The sequence below is a fragment of the Drosophila virilis genome, chromosome 4, assembly GCF_030788295.1.
Source record: "Drosophila virilis strain 15010-1051.87 chromosome 4, Dvir_AGI_RSII-ME, whole genome shotgun sequence".
Taxonomy (NCBI): Eukaryota; Metazoa; Arthropoda; class Insecta; order Diptera; family Drosophilidae; genus Drosophila; species Drosophila virilis.
In genome coordinates, this window is record NC_091546.1 from 6,531,292 (window position 1) to 6,557,970 (window position 26,679).

At 38.5% G+C, this 26,679-nt stretch overlaps 1 protein-coding gene and 2 long non-coding RNA genes across 4 annotated transcripts in view; 2 read left to right on the forward strand and 1 right to left on the reverse strand.

Annotated features, from left to right (window-relative positions):
* Positions 1 to 26,679, forward strand: part of LOC26531518 (uncharacterized) — an 81,888-nt gene extending 55,209 nt beyond the window's left edge. Inside the window, exons 4-7 of the long non-coding RNA XR_004304567.2 lie at positions 18,117 to 18,520; positions 19,036 to 19,112; positions 26,188 to 26,245; positions 26,303 to 26,679. This is a non-coding gene — a long non-coding RNA (uncharacterized lncRNA). The remainder of the gene's footprint in view (positions 1 to 18,116; positions 18,521 to 19,035; positions 19,113 to 26,187; positions 26,246 to 26,302) is intronic.
* On the forward strand, positions 11,872 to 13,605 carry LOC6625933 (casein kinase I). Its single transcript, XM_002048865.4, has one exon. The coding sequence runs from the start codon at positions 12,096 to 12,098 to the stop codon at positions 13,233 to 13,235; it is 1,140 nt and encodes a 379-aa protein (XP_002048901.1). The 5' UTR covers positions 11,872 to 12,095; the 3' UTR covers positions 13,236 to 13,605.
* Positions 14,695 to 15,256, reverse strand: LOC26531667 (uncharacterized). 2 transcript variants are annotated; one of them, XR_001450220.3, is made up of 2 exons: positions 15,044 to 15,256; positions 14,695 to 14,925 (listed from the first exon to the last, which is right to left on the reverse strand). It is a non-coding gene; the product is annotated as an uncharacterized lncRNA (long non-coding RNA). The 2 variants fall into 2 exon arrangements; XR_001450221.3 differs by having other exon boundaries at positions 14,695 to 14,983.

Genomic DNA, 26,679 nt, shown 5'->3' on the forward strand with positions numbered 1-26,679 from the left:
TCGGGCATACGAGGCCCCAGCTAAGCCATTGACCCAGGCCACATTAATGCGTCGCCGAATCGAACCGGTTTCAAGCAGCACTTGGGAACATTTTTATTTTATTTTTATTTTTGTTTTGTTGTGGCACAATTTACGTGTTGGTCCTTTTGCGGGGAGCTCCGTTCGTTGCCAGCGCCGCGATCGTACTGTTCGAATTGTTGAACGCGCAACGCTACAAAACTCTCAGCCCGGGCAGAACCTTAAATAGTCGCGATCCCACCTTTTAGGGGTTGATCTCGGCGCACGGTAACAGGATCAGCAGCGGCAACGCTCTCCCTCGCCCAGAGCCGAAATCCGGTTTTTGGGCTCATTTGGCTTAGGCTTTGGGCTATGCGGCCGGGCAGCTGCTTGCCAAAAAAAAAAAAAAATTAGAAGAGAAGTAAAATTTGATTCAAACATGCATTGGCTTAGGACATACGCAACGAGAGCGCCCGCTGCTCCTAGTTATTGTTATCCTTGCTGATTTTATGATTATGCGCGTGTGTGTGTGTGTGTATGTGGTATGTGTCCCCTTTGCCTTTATTGTTGCTGGCGTTTATGGCGTTGCAAATGCATTTTTATATCCTGTTTATGTGCGCGCGTTTTTATCAATGGAACTCTGATTTTATACCCTCCACACGCCGCAGGATGAGAGGGTGTCCTGGCCTCGGCCCAGCAGCTGAACTGCACCAACGGTTCGTCAACATCAAATGCTGCATGTCATCCATAGACTTTAAGATCTTGATGGTTTCTTCAACTTCAACAGTTATTCTATAGTTTCTTTTATGTTCCTTTGTAATTTTATGGCGATTGTTCAGTGCAGATAGGCATAATTGTTATATAAGGTTACAAAAAACGGTTCGTTTTTTGTTATGTTAATGAATATATAAGATGAAAATCTTTTAAATTATTCTACTATAATATTATTGTTGCTACTTCTAGTCATAATATTAGTATATCAATCATAATCAAGTTAGTTGTTTATAAATAAAAATCTTTACAAGGCTAGTTCAATCATCGACTTGCCGAAGATATCCTTTAATTTTAGTATCCAAATATATTGGATAAATAGAAATAAGTTTGAAGCCCAACAAAATCTAGCTTCTATGTTCAAAATACAAGATACCCAGCATCTAGGGCCAGCCAATAAATAAATTTGTATGCCAGATTGTTATATATAATCTTTTGAATATGGAGAACTATAAGTTTAATACAGCCGATTAAACTATAAAGGCAGCTAAGTACATATATTAAATTATGGACGACAACTGCTGTTTTTCGATCAATAGTAAGAACACACAACACACAAATCAGAGCGCATCTGGAAAATGTGCACACTAGAGCGAGTCAGTAAAGTCAGATGTGCGGAGAGTATTGCGGGGCGGAGGCAGCAAAACAAAGGTATAATGCGCATTGTTGTCAGCAGCGACAGCAGCTGATCGAACGAACAGCCAACAAACTGACAACAACTGCCAATTGAATAGAGGCCCCTAAAGAAGGACGAGTACAGACCGTCAGACTGCCAGTTCGTCAGCCCAGCAGCTCGTGGCCCGTGACACACATTTGCGCCCGACCAACATAGGCGGCTGCATTGGACCGAGATTTTTTCACTTTTCCCTTTTTGGGTAGAGCGAATTGGCGCCCCAAAAGGACACAATAACAATAGGAAAATGCCAGGAAACGTTTCACAGAGCCGTTCATGAAAATTGCATCAACTCGGCAGCTGTCAACTGGGTCTTGGCTCATGCCAAAAAAAAAAAAATCTAAACTGAAATAACAGCTGAGAGCCCAAGCGGCTGCTCACAGCTATTGATTTTAGCTGTTGCTATTTAAAATGCTCGTGTCAGTCGCCTTTTAATCGATTGTCAGATACCCAACGCTTCACTGAGCATGCATTCGCACACACACACAGTCAAACACATCATACACTGAGCTATAAAAATAATATGCATCTCGCATATATCTAGCTTAAAGTATCTCGACTGGGCAAATGACGCGTCACATCATAAATTTGTGGCAGGCAGCCAGAATCAAAGTCATAGTGTGCATAAGGCATATGCAAAAAACAAACCCCGAGTAAAAATACACTGCGAAAAAAACTTAGCCAACGAAAATGTAAATAAATTTAATTCGCGAACTATTTAGGAACGTTAAAGGTCTCTATATTTCAAGCCTTTTCTTTAGCAGAAGTGGGAGATATTGATCAGCATCAAAAGCCGTCTCAATTGGGCCATTTCTTTCCGGGCTCGGACTACTATAACATAAAGATGTATTGGGAAGAATCGCTCAAATTATAACATTCTTGCTTTTCGAGATATCCTAACTAAATCTTGGCATATCCAAGTACTAACAAGCTCTTTATATATGAGCGAAACCTTTTGAACATCTGGCTACTATATCATATACATAAGGCAAATGGCTGCAGGGTATCTTATTATTTATTTATTATTTAAGTATCTTTCAATTTGGATTCTTAAACCGCTCTATATTCTGATAAATAGATTGTTTCAATCTTAGGCTTAAACAAGGACAACTTGTGCGTAAATGACTTTTCTAAGAGCCTCTACGTCTATATTTTATACATTATTAAATATATCGATATAAATGACAAATCCTCAACTGTGGTGTCTACGATCTTCAATCTGGAAATAAATATCTCAACCACGAATTTTCACAACTGGCCGTTCTATAGAACATCTTATCATATTACAAATGCAATATACTTTTCCTCAGTGCACTCATATTGCTTGAGCTTATTTTGTTTTGTTTTGCTGACTGCTGCTGTGGCATAGAAATTTTTATGCCTGTTCTCTTGTGACGTTTATGTATGCACACACACAGACATACGTTGACACAGACATGCAAATGGTGTCCTGTTCGCAGTCTAGACCCCGGTCTCGTATATCCCCCAATGCAAAACTGTCTCAATGGCTGGCAATTAGCTGCTGCTGTTGTTGTTGCTCTGCAGTCGCATTGCTGTCATATGAGCACTTAAACATGATTTTAATGTCAATGGTTTCCACGCTTCGCCATATTGCCACAGACTTAACCAGAGAGAGACAGAGAGAGAGAGAGAGAGGGAGACACGGAGAGAGTGAGGGAGCGAGAGGGATAGAGATAACGAGAGAGAAAGGGCAAGGCAAAGGAAAGGACAACGAGCGACAGTTTGTTTGCACGCAAGGAAGATGAAAGTGTTAGAGGTCGTAGCACCTCTTCTATTTTTTTTTTTTTTTTTATAGATTTTTCCCCCTTTCCAAGCAGCTAGGAAGCTGAGGTAATGTCCTTCCGTTAGGTGTCACGGCTACTGCAGTCGCTTGCTTGTTTAATTTTCTGTTAAAGAAACGAAGGGAAAGAACTGCTCTTCAATTTTCTGCTGGCTGCTGTTATTAAAGTAGTTAAGACTGTTAAGGTTGAATATACTTTTAATGATTTAAACTTTAAGACAAACAGCTTGTTCGTTAGTTGCTAGTTGCTAGTTTTAAAATATAAATATATTTTTTTTCGCTTAAATGTTGGCTAAACAACTTCAAGTTTGAGGCCCAAATATTTGATTTATTATATTTTTTAAAAATTTTCTATATGCTGTTAACTTTACTCCAAGTTATACTCTCTAGTAAACTATTCGATAAACTCAACTGTTCTATTCTATATAATATTTTTTCTTCTTGTAATATATATTGGACCATTTTATACTGTACTTTAGTATACTATCCTATACTATACAAAACTGTTATATACTATACTGTAGTATACTATACTATACTATACTATAATATACTAAACTATACAATACTATACTTATCTATAATATACTATACTATAATACTATACTATACTATCCCATACTTTACTAAACTCTACAATTCTATACTTTTTATTACTATGCTATACTTTACTATATTATCCAACACTCCACTATTCTATTCTATACTAACTCTACTATATTATACCAAACTATCTTATACTATGCTATACCATAATATACCAATTATATTATTATCTGCATTCTATAAGCCCAAATTATACATTTTATTTAATTATTTGTTTATAATAAAATATAATTTCATTTTACTAAAGCTCATATACGTCAGTAGGGAATATCTTTTGTTGTAATAGAAAAACCCCAACTCAATTTACTTGTGGCTAAGTTTTCAGCTTAAAGACGCAAACTCAATTTACTTGCGTCAAACTTCCAAGTTTCAAAAAACTTCAATGGAAAATGTCTTTATCAGTAAAGTAAAAATTAAGCTGCCTGCAAACAAAGCCCAAAGCAACGCGAAAAAACTCAATGTAAAAAAAAAATTTAAAAGAAAAGTAAATAAAAAGGGCAGCAAGCAAATTTTCAACGCCAGCCAAGCGTAAGAGATAGAGAAAGAGCCAACTTGAATGTCGAAAAGAATATTTGCAACGCTTTTTATGCAGAGCACGTAGTTGTATTTTTTATATTTTGTATGCAAAATTTGCACACCGTACAGCAAAGCTTGGGTAAGGACAAACGAGCAGCACAAAAATGTTATATCCTTCCGCGCACCGAACAACAACAACAACAAGGACAACAACCTGCCATTAATGCTCGCATATGTACACACCCAAAAGCTGCTTCTACAAATCATCTAACAGCATCCTCTGCGCCCCTCCAGCACCTTAGCCACAGCCTTAGCACTAAAAAAAAATATTGGGGGAAAAAAAATATTACGAGTATTTTTGGGTGCGGTCCTTGACATCGCGTACGACGCATGACACTCGCCTGCCTGCTCCTTGTCTGTGCTTGAGATTCGCAGGGTTCGCCGCTCGTTTCGAATTCACGATGAACTCGATTTTACGACGGCTCCCGCCATCAACCAACACAGGCACAGGCACATGAACATGGACACGGACACGGACACATATACAACAGCAGGCGATGCCGATGCTGTCCAGAGAGACTCATGAGTGTCAGCACTGAGTCTGCCTGTGTGTGAGTAATTGTAGTTGTAGTAGTCAGCCACACGCCCACGCACACACATACACAGACATACACAGACCCACACACCAACGCTTAGGGCCTACAAAATTTGGTAGCTCACCCAAAGGCCCAAAGGCAACTCTCTAACTTATTTATTAGTGGGAATTGTTTGCGAAATGTTCGCAAGCCCCAAGCGAATTCTTTATAAAGAGCGAGCCATCAATTAATTAGATGTCTAGATTGTCTTTGTTCGTTACTTATTTAATTTTAATTTATGTATATAGTTATTTATTTAAGTAAGATATATAATCTTGAAGCTTTTTTAATCTAGCAAATGCTATAAAATTTGTCGACTAGATATTCGAGCCTGGTACTGATACCAGGCTCATAATTCAATCAATTTACTATGATCTGAATATGTATCAAATTTTGTAGACTTTTTAAGTTGAAACGTGGGAAATATTTGCATATTTTTTATGTGAGCAAAAGATAAGTTTATATTATTATATTATATATTATATTATTCCCTTCAAATCTAAAATGGGTAAACATTTTTGTTGTTCACACGATAATAATCTTATTATTATTAAGAAATTATGATATATTATATATATATATATATTATATATTATTTATAAAATTAATTAATTAAAATTATATTTATTAATAAATTATGAATTCTAATTTTTCTAAAATTAAAGCTTATATTATTTATAAAACAATTTCTCAATTATTGTACGATTTTATATAATATTCACTTAAAAGAGTAGCTCAAAATATGATATAAAAAAATTAAAAAAATTTATTTATATTCCAAAACCCTAAATTATATTTAAAATCAAATCGAGAGGCATAGGTTATACAACTTAAAATTAGTCAGATATATATTCTATTAATATATTTATATGCTATAAGATATTTTTTGAAATGTATTACAATTTATACTCACTTTATAAACTTGTCATTAATTATTATTATTTATTATAACAATCAAGCTGATGATATTTATTGAACAACAACAACAACAACAAGAACAACATCAATGACAACACCAAAAATTTGACAGACATATAGTAGACGTAGTATATTCCATTACAACATCAAGTACATACCCAATTGGCGTTACGACGCGCACTTTCAACGAAACGTTCGTTAAGTTTTTGATTATTTCTTTTTCTGATTTAAAATTTTACTAATTTATTTAAGCTCTGTTAAGTGATTGCTGCTTTAGTTGTTAACACTTTTTATGTTTAAAATTATTATGGCATTTATTTTTATTTTTTTAATTTTTTTTATTACACACTGTTTCACTTTTGATCGATTTACTTTTCTTTCATTTATATCTGGGATTTTTCCAGCTCGCTGTTTGCAAAAAATTGTGTAGCTGTCGACTTTGGTTATCTAATTATAATTGATTATGGTCCGAGTCGTTTTCAAGTTTATGGAGTTGTGTGTGTGAGTGTGACTGTGTGTGTGTGTGTGTGGGTGTGTGTGTCGCTCTGTCTGGTCTCATGCTTTGTGCCTTACAAGCTCCTCTATCTTAACGTTAGCTCCAGGGCAGAAGTTTGTGTGCAGTTTTTGCTTGGTCCAGTGTCGAGAGTCGCGTTGTCTCTGGCGTTGTGCTGATTTTGCTTTCTTTCGTTTTGCCTGCCTGCCTGCCATTTGTCAACTACAAGTGTGAGTGTCTGTCTGTATGTTTGTGTGCGCGTGTATATGTGTGTGTATAGCCGCAGCAGCATCAGCAGCAGCATCAGCAGCAGCAGCAGCATCAGTTAGTAGCCGTGGCAAACGTGGATCGCTGAGCGTGGTTACGTTTGTAAGCGCAGCACCAAGCGCACTAGTTGACGCCTAAACGTCTACTACGAATTGCGTTTGTTGTAGCGAACCCCAATTTCGAAAAATTCCAAATGGCGGCACACGCACACAAGTGTAACAGCAGCAGCAGCAGCATCATCGTCAGCCGCAGCCTCAGTCGCCGCAGCAGCTGCAAACTCGCGCGCAGCGGCAGCATCCGGAGCAGCGGCAGCTCTCAGCTCTCAGTTAGCTGCTTGTGATTTATGTACAAAATGGCAAAAGCAACAACAAAATAATACAAAATACACTCACACACATACACATGTGTATATGTATGTACATACAGCATCCGACACACTCGTCTATGAGCTGCGCTGCTCGCAGCAGCGACTTAATCCCAGTTCTGTCCTGTTTTTGGGGGTGGCATTGCCAAGCTCCCGGCTTGGCCTGCTGCTGCCTCTTTTTATTACATAGTTGCTTATATATAAGCAGCGTATATAAATATATATATATATATATATATGTGTGTGTGTGTGTGTGTGTGTGTGTGTATTTGAGTGCGCGCACACACACACTCACACACGCGAGCAGACTGTTGCTGCCGGCTTTCGATTTTGAGTTACTTTTGCTGGTAAAAGCTTTCATTGAGTGAGTTTTTTTTTTGTTTGTTATTTGCCCAGATAATTCAATGTTTGCTTGCTTTTAATTTCAATATAGATCAAAAATTTAAAACAGCTTAAAATTTAATTTGATGTAGTAAGCCTGAGAATCGGCTACACATGTATAAATATGACATTCTGAAGGACATGCTCTTAGCTAGTCTCAGGCATAATACTTGCCCTCTCTCTTCCTTTCTATGCATCATTTAACTGTTAATCTAGCCCAGCTGCGCTCTGACCGCATTGAAACTAGCTTTAAATTAGCTTGGCTATTTGTATGCCATATTTTCCTTAATTATTTAATCAAATGCAACTTTCTAAATAGCGCTATCTCGCTTGCACGCAGCAGCTAAAAGCTTTGCAATGGCCAGGCCTAACTTTTGCTCAAAGCTTTGCGCAAAAAGCGCTTTCGATTCTAACCATTATATATATATAGACGGGCTGAGAGAAAGTTGGCAAACAGCATCTCTGCTTTTACCTCCATCCAAGGTGAGAGTAAAACTCTGCCACAGAGATAACAAAAACAGGGATATGAAGAAGAAGCACAGCAGCAGCAGAACAGCAGCAGCGGCAGCGGCAGCAGCATAATAAAAATCCATTTTTATAGTCCCGGCAACATCGCAGCCGCTGCCGCTGCCGCTGCCACTGCCGCTGCCGCTTCTGCGGCTGGGACACACACACAAACCACCCCGCCGACAAAAAAAAAAAAGATTTACTGACATGGGCAAAGGGAGATCACGGGGTGTTACTACTCCTTGTTCCTGGGGTGGCGCTGCCAAAATGTATGAAATTTTACTGCCTGCCAACGTCAACAGAAACTTCAAACTTTTGCCGCTGCTGCCAGCTCTGCAGGCTGCGCGGCTGCGGCTGCGGCTGCTGCTGCGTGAGCGCGTGGAATGTTGCCATATGCCGCCATATGTACATCTATACATATTAAATGCTGCTCTCTGCTCTCCCATATATACCTCTCTCACTCTTTCTCTGTCACACACAAACTTTGCCTCTCACTAGCGCTCTGTGCTGGTGTGTGTGTGTGTGTGTGTGTGTGTGTGTGTGTGGCTGTGTATGTGTACGAGTTGTTTGCGTAGTACGCTGGGTACAGTCGCTGCTACCAGCAGCAGCAGCAACAGCAGCTCAGCAGCAGCAGCAGCAGCATCATCACCAGCCGCAGCAGCGACGCTCTCAGCGACTGCGACGTCGACAGCAGCAATAATGTCCGTCCCTTTATCCCAAGCGTCCAGACGTGCAGACTTTTGACTGTGTGGGGTGACCACTTTTTCGTGCTTGACGATGCTGCTGCCTGCTCCTGCCGCCTGCTGCCTGCTGCCTGCTCCTGCTGCTTGTTGTTTTTGTTGCTGCTGTTTCTTTGATTGCCATAAACAGGGTGCCACAGTTGACAGTCTGTCAAAGTGAGAGATTAGACTTCAAACTACTTAAAATAATTAACCAATGCTTGGCTTATTAAATCGTTATATTAAACGGTTTATTATCCCACTGAAAAACGGACTGATTGTTGGCTAAAAGGTGTTTTTTACAGTAGCCTAGCTGTTGTAAGAAAGTAAAGAGTGAGAGGGTGAAAAATGGGTGAAAAACAATTGTTCAAAAAAAATTATGGTGCATCCAAAAGGCTGTAAGCTAATCGTTTAATATCTTTATGAAAGCAAGAATTAAATTTTGGTACGAAGCACCCTGTACGTAAAGAAATAAAAGGCAAACTTTAGAGCTAGTCAAATATTCTGTAATATAAATAGCAAAGATAAAACAAACTATATATAGCACCCTGTAGTCAGATATTATTGTGCACTGAAAGTTTTGTTACGCTTGCCCTGTATATGCAAAATACAATGTTCAACAATGTCTAATAGGCAGCAATTTTGATTTAATAAAGCCAAAATCAATGTACGACCTGCATAACAATGTGCATACAAATTCGCTGCTGCCAAAACGAATGGTGAATTTACATTGAACAACACCCTGTATTGGGCCATATTTAAGTTTAACAAGTACATAAGCACTTGGCTTCAAGCACATAAACAGCGAAATGGAATTAAGTTTGCATAGCAAAGAACATAAACTGCTACAATTACAATAACAAGGGCCTTAGACGACACCAAATTGAAACTAGTGAAAAACAACAACAACAAAGATAACAACACACCAATAGACACACACACACACACACACATGCACAAGGCTGCAAAACTTATTTTTTGCCAATGGCAATGAAAATAAAACAGAGAAAAAAACTGTAGAGAAAATAAAAAGGAAAATAACAGAGTATGTAATTTATAATATCCTTTGTGCGCGACTGCTTTGTGCTTGTGAAAAGTGAAAATAAGTATGTGCATGTGTGTTCGTGTGTTCGTACATGTGTGTGTGTGTGTGTGTGTGTGTGTGTGTGTCTGTGAGTCGCTTTCTGTTGTTTGTAAATGTCAAATACTTAATGCCACACACACAAACACACTTAGAGCTGCTGTCGCGTTTGCCGTTTGTGCCGGGCAAATAGTTAAAACTAAAATAAATTTAGTTGTGCGCGCACACACACACACACACACGCCCGCAGCCAGCAAGAGATAGCGGCAGCCGCCATTTTGCTGCGCGCCCTCCGTGCCTTGCCCGCGCTGATAAGTATGCAATGGTTGTGTTTGGCTTGGCCCGTTTGGCTGCCGCACAAAATCTCATTATATTTGTTTTATTTTATTTGCTGCCTCATCGTCATTTTCTTCTTCAGCTGCTGCTTCTATTTTGCTGTTACTTCTATTTTCTTTTTGTTTGTTTATTTGTTTTTTTCCTTAATACCCTGCACTCATAGTATGTGGGTAAAATGGGAATATAACAAAGCTATACAATATCTCACAGCTAGAATGCCAAATTTTGATTTCCATTGTATGGATAACTCTTTTAATAACTTTAACATCAATTTTCAGACCAGTCGTATGAACTTTTGCGTTCATTAATCAATTAATAGGCTTATCATAGTGCGTGTACATGTTATTCTGTTCTTGGAAATCTACTTTGCTTCTGGAGTTATTTAATAAATATTGTACTTATTCCTGATTTTTGCTTGAAGATATCTTGAAATGCATTTTTTATGGCCTAAGTATTGTTTGCTTATGATCATATTTGTTACGGAAGATAGAGGCTGGGTACAGGGTATCTTCTGTTCAGATGCTCTCGGTGTGAGAACTTTATTGTGTTTTTTTTTTCCCTCATTCTGTTTTTATGTCTATTTCTATGGTTTGACCAAAGTACTTTTGTGTGTATACGCAACTGACTTTGGCCAGTTGACCGCCCAATGCCCCGCCCTCAGCTCCGCCCATGGCATTGTCATCTACTTACTTACTACTTACTGCGTGCTTAGTTATTGTTTTAGTGTGGCCTTTTGTTTCAAAATTATTAACAATGGACGTTGCCAAGTGAAAGGTGCTTGGACGTTGAAGCTGGTGGCGGATGGCATAGGGTGGGGCAGCCAGCAATGCTTTTAATAGCATTTAATGCACCTGTACACACGCACACACACGCACAGCAGAAGTTAAGGAGCTTTGTTCTTTGTTGGCATTGTCCTGCTGCAACGGCTGCAGCACTTAATAAAGACAGAGTGTGAGAGTGTGAGAGAGAGAGAGAGCTATAAAAGCAACAACAGCCTCAGCATCAATTTTATTATCATCATCATGGCTATGTTCATGATTAAAGCACATAAGCGGCTTTATAAATGCTTTTTTTCCCTGTGTCTGCTCATTAATTATTTATTTTATTGTCGCTTCAATTTCAGTCATCCCCCCTCCCAGCTTTTTGTAGCCCAGTTTTGTTGGTGCATTGAAGCTTAACAGCAAATAGCGCAATTATTAAATAATTTTCTAAATACATAATAATATGTCAAAAGCTTTTTAAATTATACGAATTGTTTTAAGGTATTCATTAATTTGATATATCGTCAAAATTGCATATGTATTCTCACCGTGTGTGTAATATACAGTCATATACAGATTTACCAGTCAGCTCAGCTACCTTATAAATATTTGTCAGAAAGATAAAATTGCAGCGTTGCCATCTCGCATTAATGTATACGATTTCTACAGCTTCGACTAACATACAAAGTGATGCCACCTTGCAAAATTGAGCACATATTATGCATTGTTTGTTTCGGTTGACATTTGAATATCGATGTAGGGTTGCCAGAATTTTTAAAAATGTATATTAATATATAAAGTGTACAGGAGAAGTGGATGAACAAAACCACACGCAACTTTAACTACCTGTTATTTGAAGCATGTTAATTGTAACATGAACTTTGACAAGAGCTTGCTAAAAATAAGCATTTAAATTTCTTGTGATTGCGTTTTCGCAAACACTTGAACTAATTTTTTGATGTTGACCCTAAACAAAATCTGGTTTGCATAATAGTTGACTGTGGAAATTGTCGTGCTCACGATTCAGAATTTATAAAGCAGGCATTTGAGATGTATATACATACACACGTTCTGTTCATTTAGATTTTTAGATTTATTAAGTAAAGAACGTTTTTAACAAGCATTTCCAGTAGGTATCCATCACGGATTCCGTGCTCAACTATTTAAAATTGATCGCCTCAATCAATGACCGGGCAACAGTAGAACAGTTTTTACAATTTATATTTCCACAAACCACAGACTGTGGAAGTGAACAAAATATCATCTGCAATGGCTACAAAACCGGTGCCATCTGGTCGCGTTAACCTATCGAATCTGGCCCTAGAGAATCGCATTGTCGGCGGCAAGTATCGGTTGCTCAAGTCGATTGGCAGCGGATCGTTTGGTGAAATCTATCAGGGCATTAACACGCAGGACGGCAAAGATGTGGCCGTCAAGATAGAGGCGATCGATGTCAAATATCCTTTGTTGCGCTACGAGGCGAAGGTCTACGAACAGATCGGGCCACATGCCGGACTGCCCGCCCTGCTGCACTACGGCAGCGAGAAGCGCTTTAATGCGTTGGTCATGGAGCTGCTGGGGCCCTCGCTGGAAGATCTGTTCAACATGTGCAAGCGCCACTTCTCGCTGAAGACGGTCCTCATGCTGAGCGATCAGCTGCTGATGCGACTGGAGTGCGTGCATCAGCATAGCTTCATACATCGTGATGTCAAGCCGGATAACTTTCTGATGGGTCTGGGTAGGAACTGCAATAAGCTGTATATGATTGATTTCGGTTTGGCCAAGCGCTATCAGGATCCGGAACGCTGCCAGCATATACCCTATCGCGAGGATCGCAATCTGACAGGCACCGCACGCTATGCCTCGATCAATGCCCAGCGCGGCATAGAGCAGTCCCGTCGCGATGATTTGGAGTCGCTCAGCTATTGCATCATGTACTTCAACATGGGCAAGCTGCCCTGGCAGGGCATTGTGGCGCCCAATAAGCAACAGAAATATGAGAAAATACTTGAGATGAAGCGGAGCATGTGCATCGATGAGATATGCAAATCGTGGCCCGTTGAATTTGCACTGTTCATGAAATATACACGCAATCTGCGCTTCCAGGATGAGCCCGACTATGTCTATCTACGCCAGCTATTTCGTTTACTTTTCCGCACGCTCAATCATCATTTTGATCATGTGTACGATTGGAGTCACTTGCATCAGCAGCAAAAGGATCGTGAACGTGATCGCGATCGTGATCGCGATCGCGACCGTGACCGTGAGCGGAATCGTCGCGATCAGCAGCTTGTCGAATTGGAGCTGAAGCGTCTTCGACGCAGCCGCAACGAACAGAATCGCAACCGTTTAGACATTGGCGATGGACTCAAGATCAACAAGCGTCATGATGATAAGCAGCTGAAGTGATCAGCGTCCGCTCGGATAATTGAAAAAAAATCTATTCCAAATTATTTAAGAGATCGATTTGCATAGTTTCATGTTAAATTGTTCAATGTTTAGAGTTCGCCACACTGCGTTTTATTTGCGTTTGCATTTGCCCTTCTTTTTTTTTAATATTCGGTGTGAATTTTTTGATACCCTTGCTGAGGTTCACGAAAAATGTAACGCATTGAAAGACGCTGCTCTGTTTCTACGGAGCTTTCAAAATTCTTAATCAGCCACAGTGCAGTCTGTATATATTTTTTTACCGAAATAGTTTTTACTCTTAGGCTGTCTAGTCCCCAAACAACTTTGCACGATATGACTTTTTGCTGCAGTTAGACACAAATATGTGAAAGTCGAACGAATCATAGACCCAAAGAGAGCTTTTGAATAAAAACTTTTGTTATAAATAAAAAAAAAAATTCCATCTACATAGAAATTGTCAAACATATAGTTCGCACAACTCGGAACAATAGGTAAAAAATTGAAGTTTTTTAATAAAACCAAATTTTCAGTAATATACTTTAATTAAATTTTTGCTTTTACCATTGCATCTAAATGATATTGAGATCCGATCTGGCCTGCAACAAAATGACGTACTTATGCAAAGTTTCTTGAGGACAGCTTGATCGACTTTGCATTTGATGCTAATCAATCTTCCACGTATTATACATTTCCCAATATTTTGCATAAGCGAACAAATATTTGTTTATAGTTAGCAGAGTTATTTTATTTTTATTTTCATTAGGCATTACGTTGCAACTAACTAAAAATAATTCGTTGGAAAACTTCATATGATGTGCTTTAGTTAAAAGTTGCTTTGTCTAGAACTTTGTGAACCTCATCAAAAAAGCAGCTGTCAAATTGTCATGTAAACGCGACTTGCTGCCAGCATCAGTGGAAAGCATTCCGAAGACTATACCAAGTTTTTGCAGTTGAGGTGGGGTTTATTTTCGCTAGTTATTTATTGAGTGGCAGGCACACACACACACACACACACACACACACACACACACACACACACACACACACACACACACACACACACACACACACACACACACAGACAAACGCAGAGAGCGAGCGCAGAGCAGGTGAAAAAACACTTGCAAGTTATGCGAAAACAAAATAAATTTTATAGCAGCCATGACCCCCAGCAAACCCAACTTCCACACAATACACTGGCAAATAGTTTAGCTGCAACCGCAGTGGATAGCACAGCAGAGCATAAAAAAGTAAAAGAAGAGAAATGTTTTTCGGTTTTTTTTTTCATGTTTTTTTTTTTTTGTTTTTCGCTCTGCCTGGGAAAAGTAAGTGGAAAAGTTTTTCTGACTTGACTGCGCTGCTTAGTTCTGTTAAAGACGGGGTCGCCGTGTCGCACCTGCTGCCAAATTAAATTGCAAAAAAAAAAAAAGAGAAAGAAAGAAAAACAAAAAGAAAAACATAAAAGAGAAATAAAGCTTAAGCATTGCAGAAAACTCAAACACAATAGAGTGAAACAGGCAACTATGGCTATGACAGACGGGCAATTTCAATAATTTATGATGCCCAGCTTTGAACAACGGGCGGAAATCATTTTGACATTTTCCAGCAATTTTTCTTGCACTTGGAGAAACTTGGTCCTGCCGCTGCAAACGCAAAACATAATTAAGTGTCGTCTTGAGCGACCGCCCGCCTGCCAGTTGAAGCGACAAACAGTTGATGAACAGCAATAGCAAAAACAAAAAGCAAAACTGTTTTAGTCGGTGGTTAACGGTTGGGAGATACCCTGTATATAGCTACATTCTTCTTACCTAAGACCCACACCAAAAGAAATGCATGCTTGATTAACTTCGGAGCGTATAGTCCGATCTATATGAAATTTTTGAAGCCTAATATTTTAAAATGACTATTTTTCAATTTTGATTGGGAATGGGTGGAGACATAAAAAAGTACAATTTTGACTTTGACTTTCGTTATGATATCGTTTTTTGACAATTTTTTGAGCCGATCTTACAATGTGGGCGTAGTCGAACACTGACATTTACCACACGACTTTCAACTTTAAACTACCTAACAACTAATATACCCTTGAACACTTTGTCAACAGAGCATTGAAAACAAAAACAATAACAAAATGTTGCAAGTGCCAAGGGACTGGCAACTGGCGAACAAGAAGCGGCCAAAAACTTGCAATGTGGCAAATAAAGCGGCATGACAAGTGACAAGTGGCAAGTAAACCGTAAGCCGTAATACAAAATGCCACATAATGCTGCAGCCTTTCGATGTCCTTCTGCTGCTGTTGCTGCTGCTGCCCTTCATACTGCCCGCCCTGTCAGCCTGTCAGACTATATGGCTGACGGACAGGCATCGGCACCTGAAGCCATGACAGTTGCCATGTCAACATATATGATAAATTGTACGAAGCATCGCGTCGGCTGCTTCAAATGATGTGTTATGGAAATTCGACGTACGTTGACTGCAAATGTCGTCTGTCACTTGGCCATAACACAGTCTGCATGTGTGTGTGGTCGAGTGTGTGTGAGTGTGTGTGTGTGATGTTGGTGTAAACATGCATGTAATGTAATTGCACATTTTGCTATATGCATGGCAAATAGCTGTTTATTTAATTTGCTAAGTATGGCGCGCGCCTTGGGTGTCCATTCACAGTCAGACTGATTTGATGCGACAATCTGTTCAAAAAAAAAAAAGGGCGTTAAAAGCTAAAAGGCTTGTGAAAAGCGCTTGGAAGAGCTCAACTTATTTACAGTTGCTACAAAAAAGCTGACTTTTGTATAAATATTTAATTAAAGCTGTAAAAACACACAGAAGTAATTAAAAAAAAATTGCTTATCGCTAAACTGCAAATTAACGCACATTTCAAATTGACATGCATGTTAAAGTAACTGCTAACTTTTAAAAAAGAGTCATATAAAATCGTGGGAGCCTTTAATATATAAACAAAAGCTTGTAAAGTGCAAAGCAAAATACAATCTAATTTGACATGCATGTTAAAGTGTTTAAGCTTACTTTAATGGCACACTTTGAATAGAAAATACACGAGCAGTACGTGGTATTATCTTTTAGACCAGCAAAAAGTCACTTTGCCATAAAATAAAAAAAAAAAAGAAACGCAGCCACTTACCATTGGTTGACTAATCCATTTGGTACGTGGGCGGAGCAGCAGGTAACCATTAGCAACAACACGAGGCAAGAACTAAGCCAGTAAACTACAAAAAGCAGAGCTTAAAAACTTTTGCAGCTCTTGCCAGCATTTATATTCGCCCACTAATGGCAACTGAAAACGTGAAAACGTGAAAACGCAATGAGATAATGTAAGCCAAAGCCCAACAAATGCAACAGCATAGAAACTCTTGGCTTCCACAGAAACTCTCAAAGTTGGCGCTCAAATAATTGCTTCCACTCGCACTAATAGACATACATATATAAACCTCAGATCTACTTAACATCCCACGCCCGATTCTAGCGAAACAAAATCCTTTGCGTTAACAACTTATAACCGAAAGTGGCATGTTATTGTTGCTGTTGCACTTGTTTTTGGCATCTTAGCAGCTTTGTTGCTGCCACAATTTGTGCATTTGCTTGGAGATGAGCGCGTATTACGCTTTCTTCTTGATGATAAACGTGGGTCGGGTCCAAAGTTGATTGAGCGAATTTCTGATTTGCGTTCGATTGGACTAAATCGTTTTTAAAACTTAACGCAAACGTGTTTCAGCGATTTTAGCAACCGCATCTATAAAAATTTAGTGGATCGGCTTTGCACTCATTGCTAAATATATTTGTGCAAATAGTTTTATAAAACATAATTTTAGCACTATCCATCTTGGATGGACGCAACGCAAGTCAAAGGCTACATGAACGAATGTTTATTATTGGCCTTAATACTTTTTAATTGATCTGAAACTTAGTTTTGAATATCTCATCAAATATTAACTTAAGGCATGGAGTTCAAGATAGTACGGGTAGATTTAAATTTTCCACGCACGTGAACTAGATCCGGCAAAGCCGACGAAAACTCGCTATAAGTTAATATGTATGCATATTTGTGTGTATGTATGTATGTATATATACATGCATATATGTATGTATGTATGTATGTGTGTCTGTATGTGTGTGTGTGTGTGTGTGTGCATGTGGTTGTGTGTGTGTGTGTTTGTGTGTGTGCATGTGTGTGTGTGTGTGCGTGTGTGTGTGTGTGCATGTGTGTGTGTGTGTGTGTGTGTGTGTGTGTGTGCATGTGTGTGTGTGTGCATGTGTGTGCGTGTGTGTGTGTGTGTGTGTGCATGTGTGTGTGTGTGTGTGTGTGTGTGTGTGTGTGTGTGTGTGTGCATGTGTGTGTGTGTGTGCGTGTGTGTGTGTGTGCATGTGTGTGTGTGTGTGTGTGTGTGTGTGTGCGTGTGTGTGTGTGTATGTTTGCATGTATGTGTGTATGCATGTGTGTATATGCGTTTGTATGTATGTATGTTTGTATGTATGTGTGTTTGTATGTATGTATGTATGTATGCATGTTTGAATGTATATATTTATGTATGTGTTATAATATGTATGTATGTATGGTCTAATGTATATATGTTTGTATGTATATATGTATGTTTGAAAGTATGTGTTTATATGTATGTTATTATGTATGTTTGTATGTCTGTATGTATGTTTGAAAGTATGTGTTTGTATGTATGTTATTATGTATGTTTCTATGTATGTACGTAAGTATATGCGTATGTACGTATGAATGTACGCATGTGGCTATGTATATATGTATGTATGTGTGTGTACATTTGTATGTGTTTACCACAATTTGGTTGAAAATTTAAAAAAAATGTATTCTTAGCTAATGCCCTACTACTCGATTCTCATAAATTCATGTAGGTCTCAAGAAAAGGCGACGGCTTCTATATAGGAGGAGGCTGCTTCAACTGTGGAGGAGGCGGCTTCAACTGTGGAGGAGCCGACTTCGACTGTGGAGGGAGACGGCAGCTTTATATAGAAGAAGACGGCGACTTCAACTATAGAGGACGCGGTTGCCTCAGTTATGAGAAGGAGACGGCTTCTACTATTGAGGAGGCTATGAGGAAACGGCAGCTTTAATATTGGAGACGATGGCATCAACATAGAGGAGACGGCCGCCTCAGCTATCAGGATGCTGCTTTAACAATTGGGCAGACGGTGGCTTGAGAAAAGGAGTAGTTTGGCGGCCTGAGTTAAAGGAGGCGTAACGGCTTTAATTTTGGAGGAGGTGGAATCAATTTCAAATGTGGCCATTGAGAAAACTGGTATGTATTATGAACATAACTATGCCTTATTGGATTACAATTTTATGAATGCATGTTAGTGTGTATGTATTTGAATGTATTTGATACGTGTAAATATGTAAGTAGAAATGTGTATATATATATATAAAACTATTTGTACTGACTGACTGACCGACTTATTGAATACGTGTTCCAGGCAAGGCCTGGATATACACGCTATTATCCTAAATATACATCAGTTAAAATTTCCCATAACTCGGTCAAATCTCATCCGATTTCCACAAGGCTTGGCTCTTCGTTCATGGTTTGGCCTCTAGATCAATTTGGCATCTAAGTCTGGCAACAATATCCTGATTTAAGATTTTGTCCGTCTCAAACTCAAGTTTCAAAGAACTTTGAAAGAGATTATGTTATCAGTGCCACGACGAGGCCTGAGTATTAAAAATGTCTCTTTACTACGTCATTCAAAAAATATTTAGCTAGTAAGCTGCTTTTTTAAACCCAAACTATATCTCTTCTTTTTTTTCTTCTTTCAGTGATGTGTTAATATAAAGGTTCGATTCCCGCCAACTGATTGATGACGATAAAAACAAGCATGCGTGTGAATTTACAGGTGAGTACGTTATAATGTAATTAGGTTAAATTAAATTATATTAAATAGACAGGGTAGAGAGATAGTGGTGGGAAATCACTGAGTCGGTGGAGGAATTTAGTTAGCCTGTCCGGCCTCATGCGTGCGTGTTGACCAAATTTAGTTCGTGTTCGTGCCTTGGCGTGCTGCATGAATCCGAGACGCGTTCATCTCTATTTTTGTACCATATGCGCTTTGAATTATTTATTATAGCAGAAACAAAAGAAACCGCAGCAACAGGAGCAGCAGCGGGAGCAGCTTTTCATTTTGGCAAGAAAGTAATTATGTGTAACGTGGCGTATGCGCAATGTTCGAAAGCAAGAAAATTAAATAGTTTCGGCAGCGGCAGCGGCAGGGGCCAAACCTTTTGTGGTTAACAAGCGAGAGCTGATAATGAATCGATTTGCTAGAACAGCATGCAGCATGCAGCAGGTGAGCCAACTTAAGCAGATTTCACTGTCTGTTGGCCAGCAAGCGATTCTAACAAACGACCGCAAACAAACATCAATGCCAAAATAAATTCTCAAGTTGCTGCCCCTGCTCCTGCTGCTGTTGCTTCTGTTGTTGCTTAAGCTTAGGATAACAGCATGCCTGTCTTGCTGCAGGATAAACACGAATCGAATGTCATTAAAATAAAGACAAGACAAGCTAAAGACAAGAGCGGTCGGACGGGCGGGCGCTGCGGCTCAAGTAGTCATTGGGAGCTGGCGCACAGTCGGGCAGCATCATGTTGAGAGCTCATTAAAACGAATACGAATTTAATGGTACTTAAAGCGGAAATTGCCTGGGAAGTTTCCGCCATGCTAAGCACACAACAGCAACAACAACAACAATAGAAGAGACAACAACAGCAGCAACAAATGACGCAGAGCCATGTGAAACCAAACCAAGTCGAAGCAAGTCAAGCCAAGATCGAAGCAAAGCTTTTACGAGCTGAAAACTATTAGTGCCACCAACAACAGTGCGCGTTGCACATACACATACACACACTCACACACACACACACACATATTCGAGTATGGCAACAGCTCATCTATGTGGGCGGTCGCATGTGTGTGAGTGTGTGTGTGTGGGCGTGTTCACTATTTTTTCTTGCCTCACGTTATTGTGTGCCAAATGAAGCCATCGCCAATGCACACCGGCACAAAGCTGATGCATGCTGTGCTAAACAAAAATAGAATAGAAAAGAAAAGAAAAGAAAAAACAGAAAGAAAACCCAAGCAGTTGATAATACCCGGCTGCGCAATACTCTGTACACAATGCCTTGGAAGCGCAGCAAATGCCTCTTGAAAGCAAATGATAAGCCATCGACTTTCAAATTATACAAGATAGCGGCTGTGTCGAATAACTCTGTGAGTGACTGCTAAACTGTAAATATGGGGCTTAAAACTGTAGATTTCATAGATTTTGTACAAAAGGCAATCTTTGTTACATGCGAATCTTTTGCTCTGACCTCGAAACTGTGCTCCTAAAACTGAGTGACTTTCAATCTGTCAATTGTGAGGCATTGCTTGTAAAATCTTTATCAACATCAGCAATATCAACATAACAGTTTTAGGCGCACAGTTTAAATGTCATTGTGATGCTAAGATAATAATTTGACATATAGACTATTTGCCTTGCAGTTTAGTAGCTCTAAGTCAAAGATATCCAAGTCAAAATATCCTTTTTTTAATTTTTATTTTTTTTTTTCAATTGCGGCGCATTTGAAAGAAGATTGAAACTTTTTTTGGGGATCGAAAGCGACTATTGCTACATATATATTTGGCTTAATCTTTGAAGAAGATTCTCAGTAGTATATTTGCACAGATTGGTGACATCTTATACGCCCTTAAAAAAGACTTCCATAGACGTAAATACAGTCAGACATCTAGGCGAGCATTGCACAAAACCGATGTTCTCTTTTTACTGAAGGAACAGCGCATAAAAACTGGATAAGAACCAAAAAGCGAACAAAACTAGTTTGAGAAAAATACAAGCGAAAACGAATACTCAATACCCTTAACATTTAGGAGCCAAACTGTGCTAATTAGGCACTGCAACTATTTTGCATACGGAAAATTTTAAATTATTTTGTTTATTTATTTGAATGTTTTCAAAAGTGCGCAATTATTTAACAAAACATAACAAATTGAAGTCTTAATCTCATATTCCACATTCATTTTCAATTCGAAAGACTCAATATTGAAATTATTGTTGCAAATGGCATTCAATATGAGACATATCCAATGCTAAGCCAGGTAACCAGGTGAAAAGCACTGAAAAAGAAAAACAACAAATAATAATAACAAGAGGAGCGGCAACTGTAACTTTGCTGACTGTGCGAAAATGTGCGACGCCATTTTGAGAGAACGCACAAAAGTATGCTATAATTGAACGTTTGTTTGTTTCGCAGGTGTTTCTGCCTGTGTGTGTGTGTGTGTGTTGCTTTTAGATGAATGTGCGTGTGATGAATGTGCACGTGTGTGCGTGGGAGCGTGTGTTTGTGCAAAATGCTGGAAAATTTGCTGCACATATGGATGTCAGCAGCGCCCATAATGGCAATACCATTGTATGTACTTTGAGTTTTCAATTTCAGCTTTTTGCCACAAACAGAGACAGAGACAGAGCCAGAGCGAGACGGAATGCGAGTAGGTTGGGCGCGTGGAGGGTGCAAGAGTGCCCGGGAGAGAGTTAGCAAACAGCGGGCTAGGGATTATGCTGCGTATTGAGTTGGGCACACATCCATTTTGGTTTGCGTTCGCCTTTCATGCGCTTCACGCGAATAACAAAAAGCAAACCAAAAAATATAAAGAAAAAAAAAACCGAAATTCCAAAAAGTCAATTCAAATGGTTTTTGCTTGTTTCAGCTTATGGATTTTCGCCAAACAGCCGGTGGGGTAAATAAAAGCGACCCAAAACAGATACGACTAAACCAAATTTCATCTGTCGGCCAAAAACAAAAAAGTAAAAGCATCAGCGAGATGAAAATTGATTGCGAATTTCGAAACAGATTTCAAAGTCCGAAAAGTATGACAATTCCAGCGATTATAGAAAATGAAATAAATTTCTGGAAGTTTGACAAATTCATTGGATTTCACAAATCCATCAACGAACAAGCCAGAATGTATGAAATTTAGCTGGCATTATTGCGTATTTATCGCTAATTTATCGTCTAACAACGAGGCATGGACAATTTTGTGACCTCTCTAGGAAGCTAAGCAGCTTTAAAAAGTTAAAGATTATTGCCAAATCTATCGCTTATCTATCGCTTTTTTATCTTCTATATGTTTCACCTAACCAACATTTCCATATGGCCCGTCCAACTTCTAGATAGAGTACTGCAACTAAACAAAGTGAACAAAAAGAACGAAGTATTTTTGAATGGCAAACACTGTCAATGCTGGAAAGACAATCCAACTGAATGAAATGATTCGTTCACATAACAACCGACAGGCTCACACACATGCACACCCACTCAGACAATCAGACTCATACGCATACATGCACACGCATACACACACTCAAAGCGGACATTGAAGTGCACTTAGTTGCCAAAAAGTTAATAAAAATAAGTGCCTCTTGGCCGTTGCCAAGTGCCAGAGTCCGGCAAGCATATGAAGTGGCCAGAACTCCGATTCGGGCATCAGCTCCGACCGACCCGTCAGACCCGCCGAACCGGCGCCCAGCAAAGCTTCTAACCGTACCGTACCGTATCGTACGCAGGCCGTGCACCGACGTTAAGTAATTTGGATTTGCCGGCGACTGTTTTGTCCCGTACTCGACCAATGCACAGCTGCAAAATGTTACCGTTGTTAACTTGAAGGACTTGGCCAAGCCAAGGCAGGCCCCCAGACCCATCTGGGACATAAGAAAAATACCACAGACTTGAAAGTATAATAACAATGGCCAGGCCAAGGCAGCGAACCATAAATACTGGTAATAATTGCTGTTGCTGAAATCGGCATATTAGTACAACTTTCCGAGTGTTGAGCCCCAAAAATCTGAACGAAATATGCAATTAAATGTTCGAAATTGTGAGCAAAAATAACTGAAATAGTTTTCTAAGCCATTTCAACCCAATTGCCTGTTGGATGACTTTGAGTGTGCGCCCAAAGATTTCAATTAAAATTTAAATTGATAAAGACTTGCAAGTCTTTGAAGCGTATGTCAAATTTGACAAGCATCTTAACATGACGATATATTCACAGTGTTGCCACCCTGCAATTTAAAGCACATATGGCAACGCTGACATATTTGAGTTTAAAATGATTTGCTTAGACAAGATTTGCTTAAATAAATATTTATGTAAGTAATAATATATATTTAATTTGAAATATGTCACGATGCTCTCCTTTACGGCGTTGTCAGCATATCGCTGTGGCCTTGTAGTCTTATCAGCAAGGCGTTGCCACTACTGCCCACAATTTTATAGATTCATTGAAAGCAAAAAGAATACGCTTGACAATTAGACAGCCAAATGATTTTCACAAAGCTGTTCTAGGAAAATATTTCTGTCGGCAAGAGTTGAAATTCTCTGGAATTGCACTTGCGCCTGCTCAGGCAACATTAAACGTAACAATTTATGTGTGCAGCTCTGGACATGTACGAAATTAAATGGAATAAAGCGAGATAGAGTTGGGAAGGAGCGCTGGGTTAACTCAAAAATTGCTGTGACCCAGCAATTTAATTAAGCTACGCAAAAATGTGCCAACTACTTAAAGAAGTGGTGCGCCCAAAGCCGCTCAGACTAAGATCCCGTAATCGCAATTCTAATTAAGTGCAAATTTCCAGGACGAAACCCGGCTGTAAACTGGTTGCCCGCTCCGCAAAATTGTGTGTTGTCGCCTAGTTTATTTCATCTTGATTTCATTTCTCTTTTTTTTGCCTCTACTGCGCCAGCTGAATTTAATTAAATTTCCACACTTCAAAGCGTGCAATGTGCAAAACCCAGTCAAAACGAATGAAGTCAAAAGAACGACCAAGGAAAAACAAAAAAAAAAAAAAACATGAAAATGTTTATAAGGGCAAAAGGAAATCTTAATTTTATTTTGCTTTCTCTTTTTTATACACATTTTTTTTTTTCATTTCTCTGTTGGCTTCGTTATTTTCTTCAACTTTGTTGCCATCAGGTTGCAAATTGTTGGCAGCTGCTTTTGCTTTGCTTAGCTGGTTTCTTTCTCGGGCTTTGCTTTCGCTTCCCTTACTAATTAATTTCGATTCATTGAGCACTTTACAAGAAATTACACACCCACTCGACACCCAACCTGCTAAGTGTATTTTTCTTGTCATTTCTATTCCCATTTCTAGTGGCCCCTGCCCCAGTGCCAAGCCGAATCCGATTCCGATTCCCATTACGTTTTATACTATTAGTTGGAAAGTTTATTTTCTTCGACTTTTTCTTTTTTTTTTTTTTTTTTTTTGTTGTCATTTTTTATTTTCTTCTCGTTGCTTTCACTTCCAGTCAGCATCAAAGGCTCTCTAACTGAATGCCCCCAACAAATGAGCGTTTCAAATTGTTGCCAACAAATTTGCTGCCATTGAGGAAATGGCAAGTGCGACAGAGCGAGACAGCTGGATGGCTCCAACAAAGGGGCACTAATACCAAAATAGCTGGCATACAAATGCTCGTGCAACAACTTTTAGCAGTCAGTGTATACAACACTATCTACCAGATGTGTGTGTGTGTGCCATTGTATCATTTGCGCTTCGTTACTTTCCTCTCTTATCGATGTGTCAATTAGATGGTCTTACTGTAATCCATGTTCTGGCTGTTAGCATTGAGTAAAAGTGCATATCGAAAGACTTGAAACAGCTTTAAAAATCCCATGTATTCCCTAGTTAATGTCACCAACTTATTGCAAGCAGACAAGCGGGCTTCCACATTGAACAAGCTATTCAATTAATTTATCATACTTATAGATACTCTATAAATGTGCTTCATATCAATTTAAAACAATTATATTTATCATTTATTTCTCCATGGTTACCAACTAATTACGTCGGAGCTGACTCAGAGATACCCTGTAACTAACTCTCGATTGAGCCAATATCAGAATCAAAATAATATCATTTAACAGAAATTTGTTCTAATTTATCTTTTGAATAGGACCAAACTTGATGTATATGCAAAACCCAGCTTAAAATCGATATCGATATCGAGAAGTATAATACAATATATATATATATATATATATATAATATGTAGGGCATACGATACATTCCTCAAAATTCCAAAATCTAGATTCAAAAGAAAGTTTGTTAGAGGAGAGTTTTATAAACTTAAAGCATATGACAAAAAAATAAAGTAAAAATTCTGATTTGGACATACTTTGCTTCGCTAAAAATACATGGCAGGCAGATAAGCATACATACAAACATATGTATTCAATTTCAACAAGAAGGTATCTTTTGACTTGCCATACATATTTACTCAAAACTATAAACCTCACCGAAGCAGGGTATACAAAATTTGTAGCTAACTATACAAAACTTGATGTGCGCGTGGGCCAATCATTTTAAGAGCGAGTTTTTGAAGTGCTCAAACAACAACAAGAACTAATTGAAAACTTTCCGTAACTCAGCAACAGTTTTCACATACGCATTTGCCTTAACGGACAACTCATGCAGTATTTTCTAGCTTTAAAAAGGTTTGAATATTTTTAATTTACAAGCAAATATAAACAACATGCCAAAATTTAAAGTTTAACTTTTGAAAAGAGACTTATTTACTTTTATTTGCATGACATTTGTTATTTTGTGTCAACTAAAACAAAAATATTTTACAAAAACTGCAAAACCTATTTTCCTTTACTGGAACAAATTATTTAAAAACATATTCGCCAGCGGAAATTAGTTTTGTAGCAACTAATGCAAGTTTTAAAAGCATAAAGTAATAAGTTAATTTAATTAATTTAACTAGCAATACGTCAAATCCATGCACTTGTAAGAATGTATAATAACTTATAAGAACTTTAAAAGACCATGTCGCGGATCGAACTTGAGTTGCCCGAGATTTGACTCCTTAAATTTATTAATTTAAAATAAAAAACTAATTGGGGATTCTCATGTTTTTCAGGCACATCGGACGTGTCCTCGAGGAGCACAAATAAATTATGGCTGAAACAAAAGACTTGGTAATTTAAATTAAATAATTTAAATAAATTATTTATTCGGAATCTTTTATATTTAAGGCACATGTGACACACCTCGGAGGAAGATATTTTATGTATCATATAAAACTATGACGATACCATTAACAGGATCAATAGGATCACCAGGATGCACTAATTTAAATTAAACATAATTAAATGGGTTAATAACTAAGCATTAGCTTAAGCTTTTGCTTAATAGCGACAACGAAAGTATGCATTTCTGTTCCCCTGTTATTTCAGCTGCAATTCTTATTCAAATCTGATCCAGCTAGCGGCGAGACCAACAACAACCGTTAATATTTGAATATTGTGTTCCAAATAGCACAAAACCAAAAAATTCATTTATTTTATTATATAATATGTTTATTTCCCATAATATACCTGTATAATTGTTATTTATATCATGTACTTTATCA